This window comes from Diprion similis, chromosome 10 (assembly GCF_021155765.1).
Source record: "Diprion similis isolate iyDipSimi1 chromosome 10, iyDipSimi1.1, whole genome shotgun sequence".
Lineage (NCBI taxonomy): Eukaryota > Metazoa > Arthropoda > Insecta > Hymenoptera > Diprionidae > Diprion > Diprion similis.
Genome location: NC_060114.1, coordinates 14801659 through 14822902, shown reverse-complemented (window position 1 = coordinate 14822902; position 21244 = coordinate 14801659). Strand labels below are relative to the sequence as shown.

Here is a 21244-nt window from a genome sequence, read left to right as displayed (position 1 = left end):
CATGTAATACAGTTATTCCAAGTATTAGAAATGTAATTTGTGGTAACATTAGTTACATTATGGCCATCTTTTATCTAAGAAATCATCCTAATTTTGAAGTTCGAAGCTGTCCGTTTCAAATTTCGCGCCGTAGTGATAGAATCACGCTGTTGTAATCTCTATAAATCTCTGTGGCATAAAGTCTATGGTCGTAAAGCAGCAGCCATTATATTCCAGTGCAGCCATTTTGTTGTCGGCTGCCGTCATGGCTGCTAACAAGCGTATTTCGCAACAAGAGCGATATTATTTTCACAATAATTTAGCGATCCTGCTGAAGGCTGTCGAGGGACAGAGAACGACCGTAGATTTTCGAAATGAAGCCTGTATCACCGGGCTTGTTGATCAAGTCGATGGGTTAGTGTGTAACGAATATCAAACTGAATAACAAGAGCATTGAAAGCAACAAGTGTCACCTCATTTTTGATTTATAATGTTGCAGCTACATGAACATCGTGATGAAAGAATGCACCTTCGTTGATCCGAGGGGCGACTCTTTCAACTACGATATCTTCTTCGTGCACGCTCGCAATATACGCTACGTCCATATCCCGCCGCAGGTGAGTTTAGTGCAAATACCCGAAGACCATCTACATACAGTTTTTTTTAACTGCAACGGAAGTAATCGGATACACTTTACGTGTAGCGTTTGATAGTTTTAAAAGTTGTTATTATTAATAGGATTTTTTCAATGCGCATGTTTGGCAATATCTCCTGATTCAAACTTCAGTATTAACCACAATTACGATTATAGAGGATCGATGTGGTCTGTATTTTTGAATTTCCCGCGCAGGGCTGCGATCGATCAACGCTGCGTCGACGCCGTATCGTATCTCGAGTTGTATTGTTTATGGTTAATATGTGACAATTTGGACTTATTTACACTGTTGTTACACAGAAGCCAGAGCTCGTCGGTGACATTGGATGTCACTGACATGTGTAAAGGCCAGTGTTAGGTGTGTTTATATGCATTTGTGTACGAATACGTGCACACAAGCGAGTGTTATCGACTCGAGAAAAGGAAAACAAAACGAAAGATCTTGTCAGCTGTCCAAAGGTGCGAAATGCGTTGACAGCTCGGCGATACCGCGACCCTGCAAAAACCACCTATTAATAACCCCGCGTTCTCAAGTTTTCGCACTCTGATGTATGCAGCCTTGGGCCACTTTATGTTTCGCGCAATCCACCGATCATTTTATTCGCAGCAGTTGAGTTTTGCGGAGGTTGAATATTCCTTCGTCTAAACCATTGTGCGGCAATGACATCGAGTGCGAAAAACTGCCTCTCAATCGCGAGCGAGTTCAACCGAATATTCGAGGTTAACCGCGTATTTGTTAATCCGTGTAGCAGACGATACAGTCAGCTGTCAAATCCATGGAGCAGCTGGAGAGGGGGAAACTCATTGCCGCCGCTTTCGTCGATAACTTTCCGTCCAGCCACGCCTCGTAGTTCAGCCCTCGCCGTTCCGGATCGAACTCTATTCCCTCGTTTGTCAACGCTAATAACAACTGCACCGACAGCAACAACAACAACAAGAAAAACGATTATAAATGCGGCTTGTCTCGCTCCGATCGCCAACGTAAATGCAAAGAGACTTTATTCATCAAAAGTGTCAAAAACCATGGGAGTCTTCAGGTTTTCCGACTACGATTGCGTCGGCTTCGACCTAGATAACACCCTTCTTCGCTACAATGTCACCAATATGGTTAACCTTGAGTACGAGTGCTTGTCAAAATTTCTCGTTGAAAAACGTGGCTACGATCCAAAGTATCTGTACAAACCGCTCGCTCTCCAAGATTACGACTTCATGCAGAAGGGCCTGGTCCTTGACTTTGCTAGGGGAAACGTGCTCCGATTTTCACCCACTGGAACCATTCTACGCGCCAGTCACGGGACAAAGATACTCTCCGAGGAAGAGCTAGACACCATCTATCCCGATCGACGGTGGAACGTCACCGACGCTTTTACCTCCGACCTCCTTGTCACTTGGAATGGTCCGCTGTCGGAACAAATGCGGACGCTTTTGGACTACTTTGACATGCCGGCATCCCTTGCATTCGCCAAGATCATCGACACGATAGATGAAAATAACGGTGGAAATAGTCCTCCCAGCCAATATACCGTGTGGCCCGACGTCCTCGATGGATTGATCGACATGTTTGACCGAGAAAATTTTTCCAAGGATGATGGAAAATATTTTCCTTCCCTGAAGGGAAACCCGGATAAATATCTTCACAGGTCCAGTCAGAAACTGATTTCATGGCTCAAGGTTTGCCTTCAATTTTATCTAATAACTACCACAGGATGTGACTAATAACTTGATGAACAACATGTTTTTGTTAAGATATTAATCTAGATTAGAAAGCTTCCGGCCATTCCTTACCATGTTTTAGAATGATTCATATTGGAAAGCATACGTACGTGGGTGATTCATTGAAATACCAAATTATGATTCACTTTCTTAACATGGTAGTTTGAAATTTTTATTGAATAAATTAGTTCAGGCATATAGGGATCCGATATTATTTAAAAAAAACTTATCTTATCATGTATAAAGTGTCTTGGCACACTGCATTTGTCCCACTTTATTATTGAACATATTTTCCTTTTAGGAGCTCAAGCAGACCAGAGTGACGTATCTTATAACTGGCTCGAATGCTGACTTTGCCAACTTCACGGCCTCCTATGCTCTGGGAAAGGACTGGAATTCCTTATTCGACATCGTAGTCTGTTACGCTAAGAAACCAGGTTTTTTCACTGGTTCTCGTCCGTTCCTCAAGCTGGATGGCTACTCGGAAGGCGAAATTGCGACTGCGTCCGAATTGAAAAGGGGGGGTGTATACAGTCAGGGAAACTGGAAGGATTTGAAAGAATTTTTCGTCAGCCAGACAGGAAAGACTTCACCTTCCTGTCTCTACGTCGGCGATAACCTTATACAGGATATCTACACTCCGAAATGCCACGCCTTTTGCGATACGGTTGCAGTTGTTGAGGAGCAGCTTGCCGAGGGGATGCAGGATCACAGTTTGTCTCACTCTGACGAACAGATTTTAAACTCTAAAGTTTGGGGTTCGTACTTTCACATAGAGGGCAAGAACAAGGTTTCACCTTCACTCTGGAGTCATGTGATAAATAATTACTCTAAGATATGTGTACCATCGGTAGAATTCATCGCCAAAAATTCTCTAGACACTCCAATGAAGAGCTTTGGTCTTGAAGCGGACAGAAAACTAAGCGGGTTTTATCCTGGAAAACCAAAGAGCATCGTTGCACTTTGATGAGCCTGTACATTATTATGGGGAATCTGTGTCAAGCTAAATTTTTACGGACATTATGTTTTTTTTTCTTCTTTTTAAAGCTTTTACTTAATTTACACAAATAATAGAAAATATTCAAATTTATACCAAAATATGCTCCGTAAACAATTATTACTGGTTAAAAAAACATGTCACTGCCATACTGATGACCAGCACTGAAGAATTACGATTTTAAAACTGCGACAACTGATGCTCAATGAATTTGGATTAACTGAAATTTTTCTTTGATAATAATACAAACAATAATAATTTTAAGAATAATTATGATGATAATAATTATGAAGAAGCACTGCGATTAATTTTAACAATAGCTTACATATAAAATTATATGACAAATAGAGTTTACATACTTACATATAGAAATGAATGCATAATAATAAGTCAGTTTAGGTAAGTTGAGGATCGTGGTTGTGTAATGCAACGGTTGTACATAAATAATATATCTATATATATAGTGGCGAGTATTTGCCTTTGATACATCGTTGATCGAAACAATAAAAAATTATATTTTCGTTTTAAATATCTATGCAGAGCCCTTTCCTGATCCTTGCTCCATACAATATAACGAAATGTAGCATGAAAACATTGAGATTAGCATATAGTCTGCAAATTCTTATTAAACAGATAATTTTGAAAAGTTATTTGAAATTAATTTTCAAGATACGGATAATTCCTGCCATTCAAGAGCAGTTAAAAAAGCTGCGGACAAGACCGACAGAAGTGAAAAGCACCAAACGAACATGGAAAATCAAGCGAGCACAGCAGAAACAACAGGAGGATCTATTGGCTGCGCAAGAAATTTTGCAAAACGATGGTGTACCAGAAGAATCTGGACAAAATTAAATGCCGCAAACCCGACATCAATCGATCAATTTCTGAGGACTACCAATAATAACAGTGATAGTTATTTTTACTTTTGCTGGTCGAGATTACATGTGAGATATACAGCTTGGTAATGGTTTAGAAATTTTATGAGCAACACATGAAATATAGCTTTGATGGTCTTACGATAAATGCTTAGCAAATACATTCGATACATAAATTTATTAACTGATAAATAAATTTCTCTTTTGCTACTTTGTCTTGGATGTTACGAAAATATGCATTATTTGTACAACATATTGAAAACATGTCAAATATTCTAGCATCTAAATACAACTTTCAGTATGGTATGAATATAATACAATATAATTCTTAGATATGAATATATATATTTTATATTTAAGAGTAAAAAAATCTCGAATAATTTCATAAAAAAGTGCATTAAATACTGAAACAGAAATATTTGTCATTAGTTTGTACCATGACAAGGGTAAACTTAACACGGAGGGAAATAAAACTTTCAAAATATAGTGAAATTAATTATCTTGTCGTTTTCGACGATTTATAAAGAAAATATTAGAATATCTAACATTTTTAGTAACTTTCCCTTTTATACCCGAAAATTCGTAGCGCGATGAAATATACGAATAATATGCTCGGCTACATATTATTATATGCGTTTGACGCTATAAAAATGTGAGTAAAAAATACTCATGCAATAGTCAACAACGTGTAAAAAAGGCTTTGCGGTCTAAAAGTATACAATTTCCAATATATCACAAATTGCTACTTTTTCGAAATATAATCATACCATGAAATTATGTCCACGAATAAAAAATATTGTAATTTCATCTAATTTATAATAATTGATTGAATTTTTTTATACGTATATTCCATAATTAAGATAGTTATTTCTAACTTTCTAGTTAAGGTACTGACTTTTCACAGTGACAGTAGTACTGTGATATATCCGACTCAGAATATCAGTAATTCTAATGTTATTGAAAGTTATAATCGCTCTACAGCAATCGCAATACCCATTCCACCACCTATGCATAAAGAGGCAACCCCCTTTTTTCCACCAACGCGTGCCAGCGAGTATAGCAGAGTAACTAGAATTCTTGCTCCTGCAACAATTCATACAGATGAGTCAAAGACTTTTATGCTTTTACAAAACTAAGAAGGTACAATAATGTTTTCAAAGTAAAGCACCACATTAGGGTATGTAAAATTACATAATCATACAATATTTGCATACCTGAAGCGCCGATCGGGTGGCCAAGTGCGATAGCTCCCCCATTTACATTTACTTTTACCCTGTTTAGTTCAAGTTCCCTGAGACAGGCGATGGACTGAACAGCAAAGGCCTCGTTCAGTTCATACAAATCTACTTCATCTTTGGTCCACTTGGCTTTTTGTAACTGTTAAAAATACAAAACTCCATCACTTACTTGGTCATATTTTGACCTCTTCTGGTCAATAAACTTTGAGAAACATTTGTAAAAAAAAAAAAAAAAAAAAAAAAAAAAACAATTGACAATACTCTTCAATGATCTCAGAAAGCGAATATGGAATACACACAACCAACTCAATAGCCGAAATAGGCCCAGTTCCCATCAGGTTTGGCTCTACTCCAGTTTGGGCAATTGCTACAATTCTGGCTAGTGCCTGGACTCCTTTGTTTACAGCTGCTTCTGCTGACATCAAAACTACCGCTGCTGCGCCATCGTTTATTCCAGAAGCATTTCCAGGCGTCACCGTACCCTCGTTCTGGAAAGCATAAAAGGTTCGTCAATGAACGAAGTTGTAGTTGAAAAAAGGAAATGGACTTTGGGTATTAAATGAGCAATTCTATCTATGATTCACGATCGTCGTTTGAGTGTTTTTATACCTTGATGAAAACTGGATTCAACTTTCCAAGACCCTTTGCAGTAGTTCCAGCTTTGGGAAATTCGTCTTTAGAAACAACAACTGGCTCTTTTCTGGTCGGTATTGTAACGGACACAATTTCGTCATCGAAATGACCAGCTGCCACTGCAGCCTCAGTTTTCTGCTGTGATTTAGCTGCATACTCATCCTGTTCCTCTCTACTGATACCAAACTTTTTTGCTATATTCTCAGCTGGTGGAAAGATAAACAATTCGTTACATAGTGTTTGGATTACCAAGTATTTTCACATATACATGTGATGTGTACATACACGTATGTTTACATTTTATAATCAAGCACATCAGAGAATACTATCTGGTAATCAAGTGCAAAGCAGAAAAATTCCTCCCAACTCTTGAGTAACCTTTTTTATTTCTCTCAAAGCACCTGTGATTCCCATATGAATGTTGCTGAACGCATCTGTCAGCCCGTCACGTATCATAGTATCCACCATTCCCGTGTCACCCATTTTCACACCATTCCTTAAGTGAATCGCGTGTGGAGCTTGACTCATGGATTCTTGTCCTCCTGCTATTACAACTTCATTTTCACCAGCTTTGATGGAGAGGTATGCATTTGCCACAGCTCTGAGGAGGGAAAAAGATGGAAATGAAAAAATCGTACAGTTTTGAAGTATCCAATAAAACCTTTTTTGCTATTTTTAGCTAACTTCTTTGAGGAGAAAAATTTCTAGTTGCCGTTCAAAGGAGAACAGCGTTACAGATTCTATTTTAATCCTTGACAATTTATCTATTTGTCACATTCATATTCAAACACTTTTGTTGTAACTGAAATGAACTTTGGGTCAACTGAACTCACTTAAGCCCAGAGCCGCACAGCATATTGACTAGATATGCAGGCACTGATATAGGCAGGCCTGCCTTCATTGCTGCTTGTCTCGCTGGATTCTGACCCTGTGCCGCTGTTAACGCCTGCAGAAAAAAAAGTGTATACATGAGTAAATAAATAAATATTAGCTGAAATTCAAGGGTGTTTCGAATAATTCTAAACATTGATTAAAATTTCATGTTTTTCATAAACCGCCTCTGATGCATTTTATAACATTAAATCTTGGTCTTAAAAGTAACACGTAATGAAAAAAAATGCTGATTACAGTCTATTTGTTATTCATGCGGAAATTTATAGCGCTATTGATCACTAAATGTATTTTATAATTTATTAGTCGATAATAATACATACCTGTCCCAATATTACTTCAGAAACATCATTCGGTTCTAAATTAGCTCTCTTCAAGCTCTCCTTGATTACAATGCTTCCTAAATCGGATGCCTTCAACGCAGACAAAGATCCACAAAACGATCCTTTGAATTTATAAACGCATTTATAAGACTTACGAAATAAATGATTAACATATATGTACATTCACATAATCTAATGCTACGTTGATGAGTTTTTGATTAATCAAGTGCTTTTACTCAGCAAGTCTACCTCTATTGCTTGACATACATATTCAAATACTGATGTTCAATTTATTTAATTTTTTTTCATAAATTACAGTATTTCATCTTCATGAAAAAATAGGTATCAAAATAATCGGAGTTGGAGAGAGTTCGAAATGTGAGAAAACAAAAATGGTATAGTCTTGCTGATTTTGAAAATTTGCAGCTCGAAATTGTGGAATTTTTTCAAAATTCATTATCGCTGCAATTGAACAATATTTTATATCGTATAATGAAGGAGAAATAATTTATTTGCAAATAAAAACGTGGTCATTTTCTACTTATCGCACAATGTGCTCACTGTCGTGTTATTTTTTTCTATGATAGACCAGTTGCTATCAGTTCCTACTAGACAGAATACACATCGTTATAATTGTAAATTAAGTAGAAAATGTCATGATATAAGCCGAGTTTAAGTGATAAGCGAAAGCGTTGAGTGCAGAATATACTTCAGTCAACGGTAAAGGTGCGACGTGAAGTTGGAAACGCGTTTTGAAAATTAGAAATCGTATTAACGGGATTCGAAATTAGGTCAAATATAGAAAATGTGACACGGAATTCGTAAGTGCGTGCGCACGGCGTGAGCGCGAGATGTTTAATTCACGCATACAAAAAGAAGTAATTTCGTTTGACAGTGTATGGTTAAAAAGAGCCGAAAATTGATATTGAAATTTATTCAAATACTGAATCATACCCAGCCATTGATGATTAATTGTGAATTGTAAATTATTACCAATCGGCGTTCTCGCTCCTGAGACGATCACAACTTCCCGTTCGCTCATGATGAATCTGCAGTTCGATTGTGTAACCAAGTAATTCGAACGTGCGATGCCAGTATCCACCGTAAAACGTGGTTCAAACTCGCGAACTGGAACTGCTACGATCTTCTCGTTCAAGAGTCAACCAACGCGGGTGGTGGCTCGAGGTAAAGTATTCAGGAATCCAATGTCTGGAATTTAACAGCCGGTATAGCAGCTGACAGCCAAGGCGACCAACGGCGGCACAAGTTCATCATAATGATAATAACAAGAACATAATAATGATAATATAAGCTCTACACGCATGCGTCGCTATCAGTTGCCCGCGAAAGCGGTCCGATGTGTTTTGTTTGCCACATTTTGAAAATAAAAGAAGTGAAAAATTCATGTGATTGGTCAGTCTTGAAACATCAGCCAGTCAACAGCTTTATTCAAATCTCTCCTTTCCGAAAGTTGAAATAGCAAACGCAAAATCGGAATAGATTATGTGTGTAATACGCTAATCTAGTGTATATTATAATATCTGAGCATTTCTTATGAGCGAATCAGCTCAAAAATTTTAAGATTTCTTTCAAACTTACGGGCTGGACGGAACAGATGCAGTCTTGTACCAGCGGTTCAAGTCAATTCTTTATAAAATTTATCTGCAAAACAACAAATCACGTATTCTTAAAAATCCACGTAAGGGGATGTTTGAAAATAGATTGAAGAAAAAAGTGTATAAAAAAATTTGACAAGCCTGTAGTCAGATGAAATAACGAGAAACTACGTGAATCTAAAGTATACACGAACCGTATAATATTGATGAAAAGAAATTAGATTTAATCCAAAAAAATCCATTTGGTTATAATCCTCACCTACGTAATAACGTTTCAAAAATACATTCATTTAAGTCCGATCCCATAATTAGAATATTTCAGATTTAAGATTACACTGCTATCTAAGGGCCCCACCAAAAATTGACACAGCCCTGGGTGACGTCACGTTCCGTGAATCTATCAGTTCCGTAATAATGCGTCAGGTGGCGCCACAGGCGGTTCGTACGGCGATCGACGGTCAGACGGGAGTCTATCCAGTCTGTGATCCGCCGCCGTGAGTGGCCGCCACTGCGAGAAGTTGGCGTTTGTTTTTACCCATAGTGCATTGTGGTCAGTGACTGGTGCTAAGATGGCCGACAACAAGGAGGAGATTTCGGGGCTCGCAGAAAAACGAGGTATTTATTAAACGTAGAGATAATTACCGAGGTCGGGATGTTCCGCGACGGGGCCGAGAGTGCGGCGGGCGTGTTGTAAGCGCCTCGCGCGTTCCGTCCGCGAGTCAAACGGCCGCAATTAAAAGATCTGTGCCTGCTACCAGGGAACGATCACGGCGGAGCCGAACCGCGAATCCCGATGATCGTGGTTAATCCTCGCCGATGACCCGGCGAATATCGCACTTTTCCCGGCTCCCTAATCGACCTCAGGTTTACCGTGGTCCGAGACTCTCCGGCGAACCCGGAGCGTGTCGTCGATGACTAACCGGGTTATTGGCAGACCGTCGACGACTCCTGACACTCCGAAATTCACCTCTATTTGTCTTCGACTTCTCTTGACAGATTAGAGAATTGTATTGTTAACTACTCGGGGTTTTTCAATCTGGAATCACATGCGTTCGGTGCTGTGGTCAGTGGTAATGCTGCACCAAGCGCAGCGATGCTTTCAGTTTTGTCTTGCGTTTTTCAGTGCACACTGAGTTTAACGGCGAGCTAATGATCCTTATTAGTCATTGTGGTCATGTGACAACAGTCTTACCGTCATCCGTCGTTGTGATAATCAACTCATGCTCACCTGATAGACGGATTGACTAGAATAGTATCTCTTGGTAATTGTTTCACCGCTAGTTTACTCGCAAGTCCGGTTATCCATCGAGTTTCGCTGTACCAGGCGACTGCGAGGTGACTAGCGAGTCAGTTTTCTTTGCTGCAATTGCGTGTGACACACCCTAAAAGTTTATTTCAGTTATAGACTGTGCAATTCGTGCATCAATTTTTCAATTAGCTCAGTTTTTCAAGAGATCTGTATCGATTTAAGAAAAAATTAACTCTCATTCGTACCTTGAGTAACCGTGACAGAGTGGTTTGTTGACAAATATTTTTATTTACCTTTCGTACCTTACCTTGTTGTACCCGTTGATTCGATCTATACGAATAATTCGAGAGCACTAATTCTTCTGAAAACTTTTCCTTTAGATATTTTGTATACCATACAACAGTGTAACTGTAAAAAAATAGCTGTATCCAATTTTTTTGTTACAATAAAAGAATTTTCGGACGACCTTAGTTAGTATAGGGGAGGGGGAGGATATTTTATAAACTCGTTTGACAAAATTAGTGGAATGGTAATTATATCTAAACAGTGTAAGATCAATTTTTGCAACTCAGAAGGTCATCTTGTTAGCGTGATTATCAATGTTTAACATGTTTTATGAAACAGCGTTCGAAGAAAGTAAATTTTGTATTGACCATAGAAAAACATTAAATAAGCTCCTCAGCAAATGAAAGTGGCAAAAATTTCTCATCACACGAATCAACGTACGATTGATTTGTGTAATTCATTGATTTTGCTACCGTACTAGAACTATCTTCGAAGTACAGAACTTGAATAATGCGTTGAAAGCATTTAATAATCGCTTAAACGTCTGAATCCATGCAGCGTCACCTCTCGTAGCCAAATATTTTTACAGTAGGACCAGTTATCGTAGAATTTCATCACAGCTTTAGCTCGAATTCTGATTCTTTTAGGTTTTACTCGGTCGAACCTGCCAAATAAGTGCAGAGGTTGTGATTCATATGAAAAAAAAAAATACTAGCTGCTAATTTTGCTTCTGAAAAATGTTGTATACTTGTCGGTTCGATTTAGTAATTTTTTATTATTTTCTATTCACAGTTGGATCGTCAAAAGATTTTTGTGATGATAAGGTGGAAATTATTTTTCTATGCAATTAGAGATTGCGGATCTAAATCCTAAGCAGAGTTTGACCCGATTCCCTACGACAACTGCTCTTACCTTGACCGTGTTTAACTATCAGAGGCAGCGGCTAATGGATACTGACAGCGATGCGATTTCACATCAAAAGACAGGTCAAATGCTGTATAGCACAGTTGAGCCGTCAGGATATTTTCTTGAGATATCTTCAACCTTCGCGATTCTCTTTCTTTGAATTTGTTTGCATTTTGAAAGTGAATTGAGTTTATTTTTCAATCACAGTATTTCATCATATCTATGCTAGTATAATTGCAGTTTAAAATATGATTATCGTAGGGTATGAGAAAGCACATCGCTTAGCACTACACTCTGTGAAATATATCGGTTTGCTCGAATCCTCAAATTCTAACATCAGATTTTTGTATCTGTAACATTTTATGGATATGAATCTAGATCATTGCTAAGATTGTAAGGTTGTGCAGTAAAGAATTATTAGCTTGCTAAAATAGGATTTTCAATTGTGTATTCACTACACAAAGTCTTGAAATTTAAGTCTTGGAAAGAATATTGTAAAGTTGATACGTTCTCTTAATTATTATTGGTTAGTCGAGAAATAAAAAAAAATTTTGCCACTATTTTTCGAAAATTGAAAAAATCTTTGGGTTCCTGTTACGCAAGTGTGGCAATAAGTTACGATTCTAAACTTGATGTTTACCGTTCGGTTATAATTTCTCGTAAAAAAAATTTCGAACAGACTTCTATAAAGATAATTATTGATCGAAGCTACTTTGTCAAATTATGCGCATTTTTAACGTTCGTCGATGCGTTGGTACGTTAGTTAAATCGAACGACAGTGGTTAGAGAGGTCACTTCCGATAGTATCTTCAAGAAGTAATTATCCTTCGCTACTTTGTGTTCGAATCGATTTTCTTCTTTATAAAAATAAAACACAGCTCGGGTCATGCAGTAACGAACTAATAATCCCTCGAGAAGTAAGAAATGTCCGTGGTTTCATCGTATCGTTTACAAAAAAACGCCTTTCGTAGTCTCACAAAGAGTTTTAAAGGCTCTGCATCGGTCTCTTCAAAGCACGTGGCTCCGATTCTGGGTGGTCTGGCTGCTATAAATTGAACATCTTTTAACACTGTTGTTGTTCTATCTATGTTTGCTTTCAAGCAATAGGTTTTTCTCTCGACAGTCTAAACTCAGGATGAATTAGTTTGCGATGAGTCCGATCACTTCTTTGTCTTTTGGTTACAGTATAATATCGTTATTGTTATTATTATTATTCCAAATGCAACGGTGAAGATTACAAAAAACACAAAAGTGATAGGGTATAGCTAGCTTGAAATTTATGCGTCCAAAGATATTCGTGACGGTTTCTTCTTTTATATGTATACCGGGAGGTCGTCTCATCGTTGGTAAAAATAAAGATTGTTCGGAAAGAGAAGGAGAAAAAGAAAATGAATGAATGAACGAACGAAGGAACGAACGATGTGCGACGTCGAAAACCTTTTTGGCTCAAGCTCTGGCAAATGGTTTTTATAATCATAAAAACGAAACGCATTTGTCGATGACGAGAAGTGTTCTCAACGTTGGACGAATCGAATATTTTATCCGCTACCCTCGATCGTCCGATAAAGAGAGTACAGCAGACGACGTACATCGGTACATCCATCCTCGTTATATCCCCGACGTCGACGTAGACGTCGGACGTCGCGACGCTTCTAAAACGTCTGTGCACCCCGTCCTCCCTTTCTCCCTTCCTTCCTTCCTTCCTTCCTCGCCGACATCGCATTGCCACCTCCTCTGGGGTGGGGTGTGATCCAAGCCAGGCACCCAGACGACGACGATACTGGCTGCTTCGGTTTACCAGCTATGCGCCAACCACTCCAAGAACGTCTGTCGTAGACGGCACAAGCACGTTGACGTTCCGGTCATTTTAGCTCCGACGAACCGTGTGAGAGAAAGAAGAGAAAGAGAGAGAGGGGGGAGAGAGAGCCAAGCAAAGTTGTTTTAACGATCTGCTCGAAGAAGTGACCATCGCACGTGCTTTTTGCAAGTCTCGAGGCGACGATAGTTCTCTTTTGTAATCAGTAATTGGAGTTGAATTATATTTTGGATTCGAATGGAATTTGATATGTTGTTTATTTAATCATCGTCATTGCGGTGGTTCAGTAATGAGTTGTTGGGAACACCCTCTCATAAGTGTGTCTCATAAGTCTTATCTGTGTGTGTGTTTGAAGTATCGTTCAAACTTTAAACTTGTGATATTCTACCCATTCGTTGATTCCATTCATCGAATTAGATGAGAGAAGAAGTCTTTCGTAGAATGAATGTCATCGGAATAATAATACGTAATTTTCGTATGAACTCATAACTTCCATTGGAAACATTTCATCACCTGTTCATTCATCGGTCAAGTTACTGATAATAGAAAAAGATCATTATTTATCCTTATAAAGTGTTACCGTGTTGCACACTTGTGGTGATCGTGGTTTGGTGCTACGGACAATTTATCACTCTCATTTTGTCTTATTCTTCTTCTTTAAATTAAATTCAACTTTATGCTTACTTGGGAACAAAGTTTTAACAGACAAATTTATCGACTAATATACATATATTTATATACGCATATATATATATATATATATATATATATATATATATATATATATATATATATATATATATATATATATATATATAGTTCGTTGTGTAGTTGCGATTGCGCACTGCAACCTCGAATATATTAGGTGATCACTTATCATTGTGAAGTGTCGTTGTTCGCGGTGTAGGATAAAAAGGACCTTCAGGACGAGGTTGGAATGGTCTTAGCCATGCACTCGGAGTACAGCCACCCTGATTTAGGTACGTCATCTGCGAATTTTCTCTCTCGATGGTATCCATCAGCCTCCCTACACCCTCAGGGATATTCAACAATTCGCTCCGTTGAACACGGGATTATTATTTTAAATTGCGGTTAAACTTTGTTTACTCGAGTGAAAATAATTCGCAAAATTATTATTATTATTATTATTATTATTATTCCTAAAAGTATTGATCCGATAAAGAAACTGCTTTCGTCTGTGGGTGGGATTAAGATGTTCAACGTAATAAAATGTCAAAGCAATCAATCCCAAAATTTTTTAAGCGAACTTCGTCACGTGGTTCGATATATTGAATTAACGAAAAGTAACAGGTGAAACGCATTATTCGGTGGTGTTAAAAAATTTCGTCAATATAGATCTATATCTTTATTGTGACGCCCACGTACATTTATTTTTCTCTAAATAATTGCTTGCGTTATCATCACTGCGTGGGTGGGTGGGTAGGATATTATATGCGATGTGGAATTGGAGCTAAACTTTGATCGTCATCCTCGTTAACGTTCATTGAGGAATAGGAGCGAGTGTTTACTGGCTAGCAGAGGATTGTGCTTACGTGTTACTTACTGACTGTGCAAAGAAAAGTTTGTGTGGTTCTACTTTTTTCTTTCAACTTTTTTTTTCTCCTCCTTTCTGCTTTTTACCCCAGACATATCAGCTAGCTGAGAGCTCGTCTTCGTCACCTTATATGGTGCAGTTTTAGACTTAAGTATATTATACATGATGTCGACTCATTATTCACTTCTTAATTCGCATTTGCTGCTCTGGGTTACTCGGGTCATCCACGTGTCACGTACTTGATGTTCGAATAAAAGAAAAAACACACACGTATGTCGATGACGATGAATCAATTATTATCATCCTCTGCTACTGCGCAACAAAGTTCATCATTATGGCGCGTGTTTTTATTGGAACAAAAATAATTGGCATGATTATAACGACGAGGTGGCTCGATACAATACATTGTTACACGTCGCGTGGATTCAAGAGTTTGGCGAGAATTCAACGCATGTTTATTAGTTATTATTAGAGAGAAAGAATCTCGCTGTTCTCTAAATTTTCTTGGAGTGAAAACTGCGCAATTCTCATAATGGGGTTAATATTTAACCCTTTTAGAATGCATTTTTCCAGTTCAAAAGCTTGGAGTGAATAAAATCATTCTAAATTTCACTCGATTTGTGATTTTTCACTCCATTAAGAGTGAATTCTCAGTCTAAGAGATTACGAGAGTGCTTCTACAAATGTAGAATAAATTTAGAATAACTTTTCGAAAAGTCTGCTTTTCAAGTTATCGGTATGTTTTGTTTATTATATGGTTTGATCTAATTTTCAAACGTTACTAACTTCAACCTCATTTGCAATCTGGACCGTTACGCAAGTGAAAATTAACCGTATATCGATAATAATCGTAAATCGCATTCCGTGACTTGAGACCCTATTTCTTGAACACTATTAGACCCAGTTCATCTATCTAAAAGGTCAACTTGATCAAGTTTTAATTCATCTAAAGAGCTGCATCGAGGTCTTATCATCGTCTAATGCCACTCTAATTGATGATGAACGAATACAGGAAACTCTTCTATAACGTGGCGTGCAGCACTTGACCCAGTTGTTTGAAAGTGCAGAAGTTGTGTCTTAAAAATGGTTGCTGTTAACGGGTCAGTTACGTTATCACATTTAACCTGACTCTCTTACTCTACCATTCCCAATAAACTCACAATCAATTTTTCAGACTTTCCCCAAAGTTTGTATAACCATAGACGACATCCAAGCGTGACTGACCTCGTCTGCATATGTTGCCTTGATTCCCATCGTGTATTCCTATTGTGAAATGCGGTCATCACGTAATTAGCGACTTGGTCATCATCGTATATACACACACAATTCGTAATTAATGTATACACCGTGGTTATCCTGGATCGTTGTGTTCCAGGAATTTACTCCGAATGCATATGCCAAACGTCCCAGACTCACGCTGCTAGAAAGGTGGATGGATATCGATCTTCCAGTCGTCGGTTGCTGCTTTGGGTGCTTTAGTGCCTGGTAGTAGTAGTAGTAGATATATATAGAGAGCTTGATAAATGATAATGTCGTACCCGTTGAGTCAGGTAGATTAGATATCATGACACTCTTGCAACGCGCATAGCGACTCTATTAGAAATCAACATTCAAAACACTTGACGATCAGGAATTTCGTTATGTAAAAAGAACGGATCTGCTCTGTACCTATGTGTCATGCTTGCTTGAAACGGACAAGTATTTTCTAGTACATATATTTTGCACTATTACTGCTCGTGTACCTGGAACATGAACGCTTATCATACTTATATGGATGGCTTGTATATCTGATGTGTATAAGTCTATTACACTTTAGTTCAAATAACGATTTTTAGAAGATATTTCTACTCGAGGTTGGAATTTCATATATTTTCCTTCTCGTTGTTTTGTCAGCTTCTATATTTAACCCGATTCAAAGTGCTTCAAAACCGACTGCCATAGTATTGATGTTGAAAGTTTTATTATCGTTGCAACTAGCCGTGCGCCACATGCGAAGTTATTGAACAAAGTCTCAGGGTCTCACTACACTGAAAGCAAAACACATTTGTGATCTCCTTTCGATATTGTTTCGACGTTATAAGTGCTTAGAAAATTGACCAACTGCTGCAAAACCAAATCAGTTTTCTCACGCGAGTCGAGACGACGTTGATGATGACGATGATGATGGTGGTTTCCTTCTACTTTCTACTCCATTCTCTTGCACGGTTAGAGGTATTTCGAATTCTTGATCTCGAAATATTGCCGAGATCTTCTTTCGCGCAGAATTGGCTAGCTGCCATCCATACCTCGCTAGGGGGAGGAAGTGTTTCGTGAGGCAAAATCGCGTTCCTCGCGTTCTTCGTTCCGCGAATCACTACGGTTATGTTCTAAATCTGCATCATATTCTAGAAGCTCCGGACGCACCCTCGTCAAGTATGTATCTCAGGGTGGCGCAAAAAAACCGACAATTTTTTGTCTTTTTTGAGTCTCGTGTGACAAAATGTTAGTTTTTGATGTTTTAAGAGCCCACTCCAAAGGACAGTTAAAAAAAAAAAATTTTAAGAGGTCGCTCCAAATTTTTTAAAATGTCAAAAATCGTCAAAAACTTATTTTTTTATTGTCTATAAAATTATACCGTAACGAGAAAAAAATTGAAAAAAAAAATCGATTTTGGACGATTTCTGAAGTTTGAAAAAATGTGGAACGACCTCTTAAAAAATTTTTTCTTCAACTGTCCTTTGGAGTGGCCTCTTAAAACATCAAAAACTAACACTTTGTCACACGAGACTCAAAAAAAAAAATAGTCAGTTTTTTTGCGCCACCCTTATATACCACATAACGCCATTTTTCAAGCTTACAGTCCTGCTTGTCCCGAATTCTTCGCTTCTCGGTTGCTGCAGTCTCCTCTTACTGCATACCAAAGAGTATATAATAAGTACCGTATCCTCCGACGTGTGACAAGATAATATGAGTGAGCGAGAGGAGGAGACGATGCTGCGGGCAAGTAGTCGGTCATTCACAACAGTCAGTCAGACAGTCGAGGCTTCTCGGAGCGCATCGGAAAGCCGTTAATTATCTTAGCTCGACTTAATTAACTAAGTGGCCAATTACCGGATTAATTGCAACCTTCTTATAGCTTTGGATTAATTTAAAGCAATCACCGTTCTTTCGTTTAACGGATTGCTATAGACTTAATCATCATCATCATCAGCAGCAACAGTATAGAAACAAGCAGCATAATCTCATCCTCGAAGAATCAGGATGGATCACTTTTCTTCCTATCCACGCATTTATACATCTCCTAGTAATTTTCGTATAGAGATTAAGTCACGATAATTGGGATCAATAATCAATTTATTATTCGTTTGTAATCATCATCGGGATACACGATAGTCCGTAAGGAGATGACAGTGATCTCCATTCACTATGACTTGGAAGCTTTATAAGATTCAATATACATTTTTAATTCTATGATGCATTTGTTTTTTTATAATAAAATGAGAGCATGATATCGGTGTCTTCGGTTCAGTTTGGAACTTTGATATTTTATTCACATCGCAAGAGGCCGTGACATCCTCGCTCGTCACAGAGAGAATTCACCAGCGGAATGCATCGCGGTGTAGTTTTGTGTAATGCTGCGTTTCGGCAATTTCCGGTTAGGTTAGTCACAGTGTAAACAATAGAATGAGAATGTGACGGTTGTGTTACTGTGGAGGTTATAGTCTGTGAGTTGTTGGAAAAAAACCAGCTTCAGGGAGTGCTATTAACAGTCCCGTTACCTATATATATATATATATATATATACACACACATATATGTGTTACATGTTAAGTACTTTTCGGCGGCTAAAGTACCCTGCAAAAGACATTTCAACACCTGATTATTATATGCTCGAACGATATTACACAATATAAAAAGATTTGTATACGATAAGGAAAGAGTCCTAGAGAGAACAATAGAGAGTGAGAGAAAGAGAGAGATTAGAAAGTGTAGATGATTTGTTCGTCGTTGTTGTTTCCGCAGAGTCAAACATCGATTATTATATAGTTAAACAGGATTGTGAATTGTGACTCTTCGAGAAACTGGCAGGGATCGATAACGAGACTACCTCGGTGTGTACAGTCTGTATATATTCTGTGGTTATTTCGGTAGCTGGAAAACACCTGTGAAGTTTATAGACCTTCTCCTCATCACCGATATTATATATACATATATATATATATATGTTTATTTTTTATATCTAATACAGATAGTTACCGACAGGGTCTTTATGGTTGTCATGAAAATTAATGGACTGCTTGGTATTGTCGTGGAATTTGGTACTCTGCACACTTGGCGTGACATTGATCCTGATGAAATTCAAAATGTACGCATGAGTGGATCTTTTAATGCCAAATTTGGAGGTCAATTGAAAAATTTGGACGTTTTCTTGGATTTCGTTGATACTATTTTGTCTGAAACTTGAACCATGGCGATATGTTTCATGAAACTAGGAATCGCAGAGGAAGTTTATTAAACATTGAAAATTATGCATCGAAGTATAAACTGTGACGAATTGTTTTCGCATATAATTTCTCTGTAATGTATATTCAATTTTTTTTTATTTTCTTTCTCTTTTTTTGTATTACGTCACGCGACTAATTCCTTGAGGAAATTTCTTACCAAATCTTTACCGTCGACTCTGATGTAAATGTATTAGGGTGGCGCAAAAAAACCGAATATTTTTTTTTTTTTTTTTTTGTTTTTTTTTTCGAGTCTCGTGTGACAAAATGTTAGTTTTTTATGTTTTAAGAGCCCACTCCAGAGGACACCTCAAAAAAAAAAAATTTTGAGAGGTCGCTCCAAATTTAAAAAAAATGTCATAAATCATACAAAAATTATATTTTCAGTATTTTGTTTGATTTTTAATTCATGTCGTGGTGTATTGTTATCGATTCTTTCTTACTAAATTAAAGAAAAACAATTTATGAAATTTTAATATGAATGTTAAAAGGTCGCTCTAAATGATCTAAAGAAATGAACCAAAAAATTGATGAAAAATTATGAGCGACCTTTCAAAATCAAATTTTGAGCTGAAACTTTCGGAAACTTATTTTTTTTTTTTTGTCTATAAAATTATACCGTAACGAGAAAAAAAATTAAAAAAAAAAAAAAAAAAAAAATCGACTTTTGACGATTCCTGACGTTTTGAAAAATGTGGAGCGACCCCTTAAAAATTTTTTTTTTGAACTGTCCTTTGGAGTGGGCTCTTAAAACATCAAAAACTAACATTTTGTCACACGTGACAAAAAAAATAATAATAATAAAAAAAAGTAAGTCGGTTTTTTTGCGCCACCCTAATATGTATACATACCGGCTATACTAGAACTATCCAAAATTATACTCTATGAGGGAAAAACTAGGAGAGGATTTTCGGTGTCATTTGATCCGTGTTTTTCTCCCTATTGTAACACCCGGATTTAACACGCGTGTGTGCATCTCTACATATGTATATACAGTGGTATTGATGGATGAATTTTGTGTCCACATGCCGTTAAAGCAGTAGCAAGCAAACGATTCTTTGCTGATGTAAGGTTTCGGCTGCTTGGAATCTAGTGGAGGTGGTCGAGACGCAGGGCCACGTGGCGAATGGGGAAAATCAATTTCTCGTAAACTTATACTATAAAGCGACGATACCAATATATATATATATATATTGGTATCGTCGCTTTGTATACGTACGCCCACTTCCACGGTCGCCTTGCGATGCGATTGGTGCTGTAAAAGGCTCGCGCATGCGCGTTAGCTTCGTTCGAAACAGCTGATCGCGAACGAGTGACAACGACGGTGACTTCAGACGTTCTAAACCACGTGGTGGGCAACCAGAAATTATACGCTCTAGGCTACTGACTCTTGCAGTGGTATGAGGAGATCGGAATTTCTGATATGGATAGAAGAAGACACTCCATCGTGTCATGATTAAATGTTCGTCATCCTTTTACAAATTACCACTTGCACTAGAGATTTATTCTTTTGATCGTGTCGGACGTGGTTTAAAGCACTTTGGTTTTTCTCCGTTTTATTTGAACACTTTTTCTTTTCTTCTTATGGATTTCCCTTTCACACGGTTCTGTTCGGTGTTTTATGCGGTAAAGAATTGCAACTAGTAGTTGGTTAGGTTAAAAATTGTTTTAGAATGGTAAGTAATGGGGTTGGGGTCAATACTTGGAAACTTGACTTAGTAGTCATTCTAATCAGTGACACTTTCGGAAACCAAGATTTCGGTTATTTTATTTTCGCGTTTTTCAAATTTCGACATATCGACCCTACCAAGTTTTGACCTCTACCCAGAAGCGTGCCTTTCGTGACTTGTAATTGTGAACAGAATTGACTTTATACTTATATCTTGTTCTTTTTTTCAATACTGATCAATATCTGTTTGGAAATAGATTCGTGATAAAGTGAACAATGAACTTAGTATTAGACTATAGGAAAGAGTAAGAGTGGTAGAGAGGCATCGATGAAAGCTGAGGGGAAATGAATTTCGTGAGGAAT

General features: G+C 37.7%; 4 protein-coding genes across 7 annotated transcripts in view; 3 read left to right on the top strand and 1 right to left on the bottom strand.

Moving 5' to 3' along the window:
• The first annotated feature begins 244 nt into the window (after positions 1–244).
• Positions 245–4873, top strand: LOC124411487 (U7 snRNA-associated Sm-like protein LSm10). Its single transcript, XM_046890617.1, has 3 exons — positions 245–393; positions 479–596; positions 4014–4873. The coding sequence occupies exons 1-3, from the start codon at positions 245–247 to the stop codon at positions 4194–4196; spliced, it is 450 nt and encodes a 149-aa protein (XP_046746573.1). The 3' UTR covers positions 4197–4873.
• Positions 994–3873, top strand: LOC124411485 (5'-nucleotidase domain-containing protein 1). Its single transcript, XM_046890614.1, has 2 exons — positions 994–2305; positions 2649–3873. The coding sequence occupies exons 1-2, from the start codon at positions 1295–1297 to the stop codon at positions 3312–3314; spliced, it is 1677 nt and encodes a 558-aa protein (XP_046746570.1). The 5' UTR covers positions 994–1294; the 3' UTR covers positions 3315–3873.
• Positions 4874–4997: 124 nt separating the features above from the next.
• Positions 4998–8479, bottom strand: LOC124411489 (acetyl-CoA acetyltransferase, cytosolic). The gene is made up of 8 exons (XM_046890619.1): positions 8298–8479; positions 7305–7426; positions 6924–7036; positions 6492–6691; positions 6067–6296; positions 5757–5945; positions 5434–5596; positions 4998–5302 (listed from the first exon to the last, which is right to left on the bottom strand). The coding sequence occupies exons 1-8, from the start codon at positions 8344–8346 to the stop codon at positions 5184–5186; spliced, it is 1185 nt and encodes a 394-aa protein (XP_046746575.1). The 5' UTR covers positions 8347–8479; the 3' UTR covers positions 4998–5183.
• Positions 8480–9391: 912 nt separating this feature from the next.
• The window catches only part of LOC124411482 (MAP7 domain-containing protein 1-like), a 77171-nt gene continuing 65318 nt past the window's right edge, over positions 9392–21244 (top strand). Inside the window, exon 1 of one of the 4 annotated variants that reach the window (XM_046890605.1) lies at positions 9392–9535. In XM_046890605.1, coding sequence (XP_046746561.1) covers positions 9490–9535 — 46 coding nt within the window. In that variant the 5' untranslated portion in view covers positions 9392–9489. Of the gene's footprint in view, positions 9536–14060; positions 14157–21244 lie in introns of those variants that run through there. The other 3 variants (XM_046890607.1, XM_046890606.1, XM_046890608.1) reach the window with 3 other exon arrangements.

Bases quoted from the DNA above. Each gene is read 5' to 3' on its own strand.
- LOC124411487 (XM_046890617.1), top strand. From the start codon at position 245: ATGGCTGCTAACAAGCGTATTTCGCAACAAGAGCGATATTATTTTCAC. The intron at 394-478 runs GTTAGTGTGTAA...ATAATGTTGCAG, and splicing joins CTTGTTGATCAAGTCGATGG to CTACATGAACATCGTGATGA. The intron at 597-4,013 runs GTGAGTTTAGTG...TTAATTTTCAAG, and splicing joins ACGTCCATATCCCGCCGCAG to ATACGGATAATTCCTGCCAT.
- LOC124411485 (XM_046890614.1), top strand. From the start codon at position 1,295: ATGACATCGAGTGCGAAAAACTGCCTCTCAATCGCGAGCGAGTTCAAC. The intron at 2,306-2,648 runs GTTTGCCTTCAA...TTTTCCTTTTAG, and splicing joins AACTGATTTCATGGCTCAAG to GAGCTCAAGCAGACCAGAGT.
- LOC124411489 (XM_046890619.1), bottom strand. From the start codon at position 8,346: ATGAGCGAACGGGAAGTTGTGATCGTCTCAGGAGCGAGAACGCCGATT. The intron at 7,427-8,297 runs GTAATAATTTAC...ATAAATTCAAAG, and splicing joins AGGAGCGAGAACGCCGATTG to GATCGTTTTGTGGATCTTTG. The intron at 6,692-6,923 runs GTGAGTTCAGTT...TTCCCTCCTCAG, and splicing joins CTGTGCGGCTCTGGGCTTAA to AGCTGTGGCAAATGCATACC.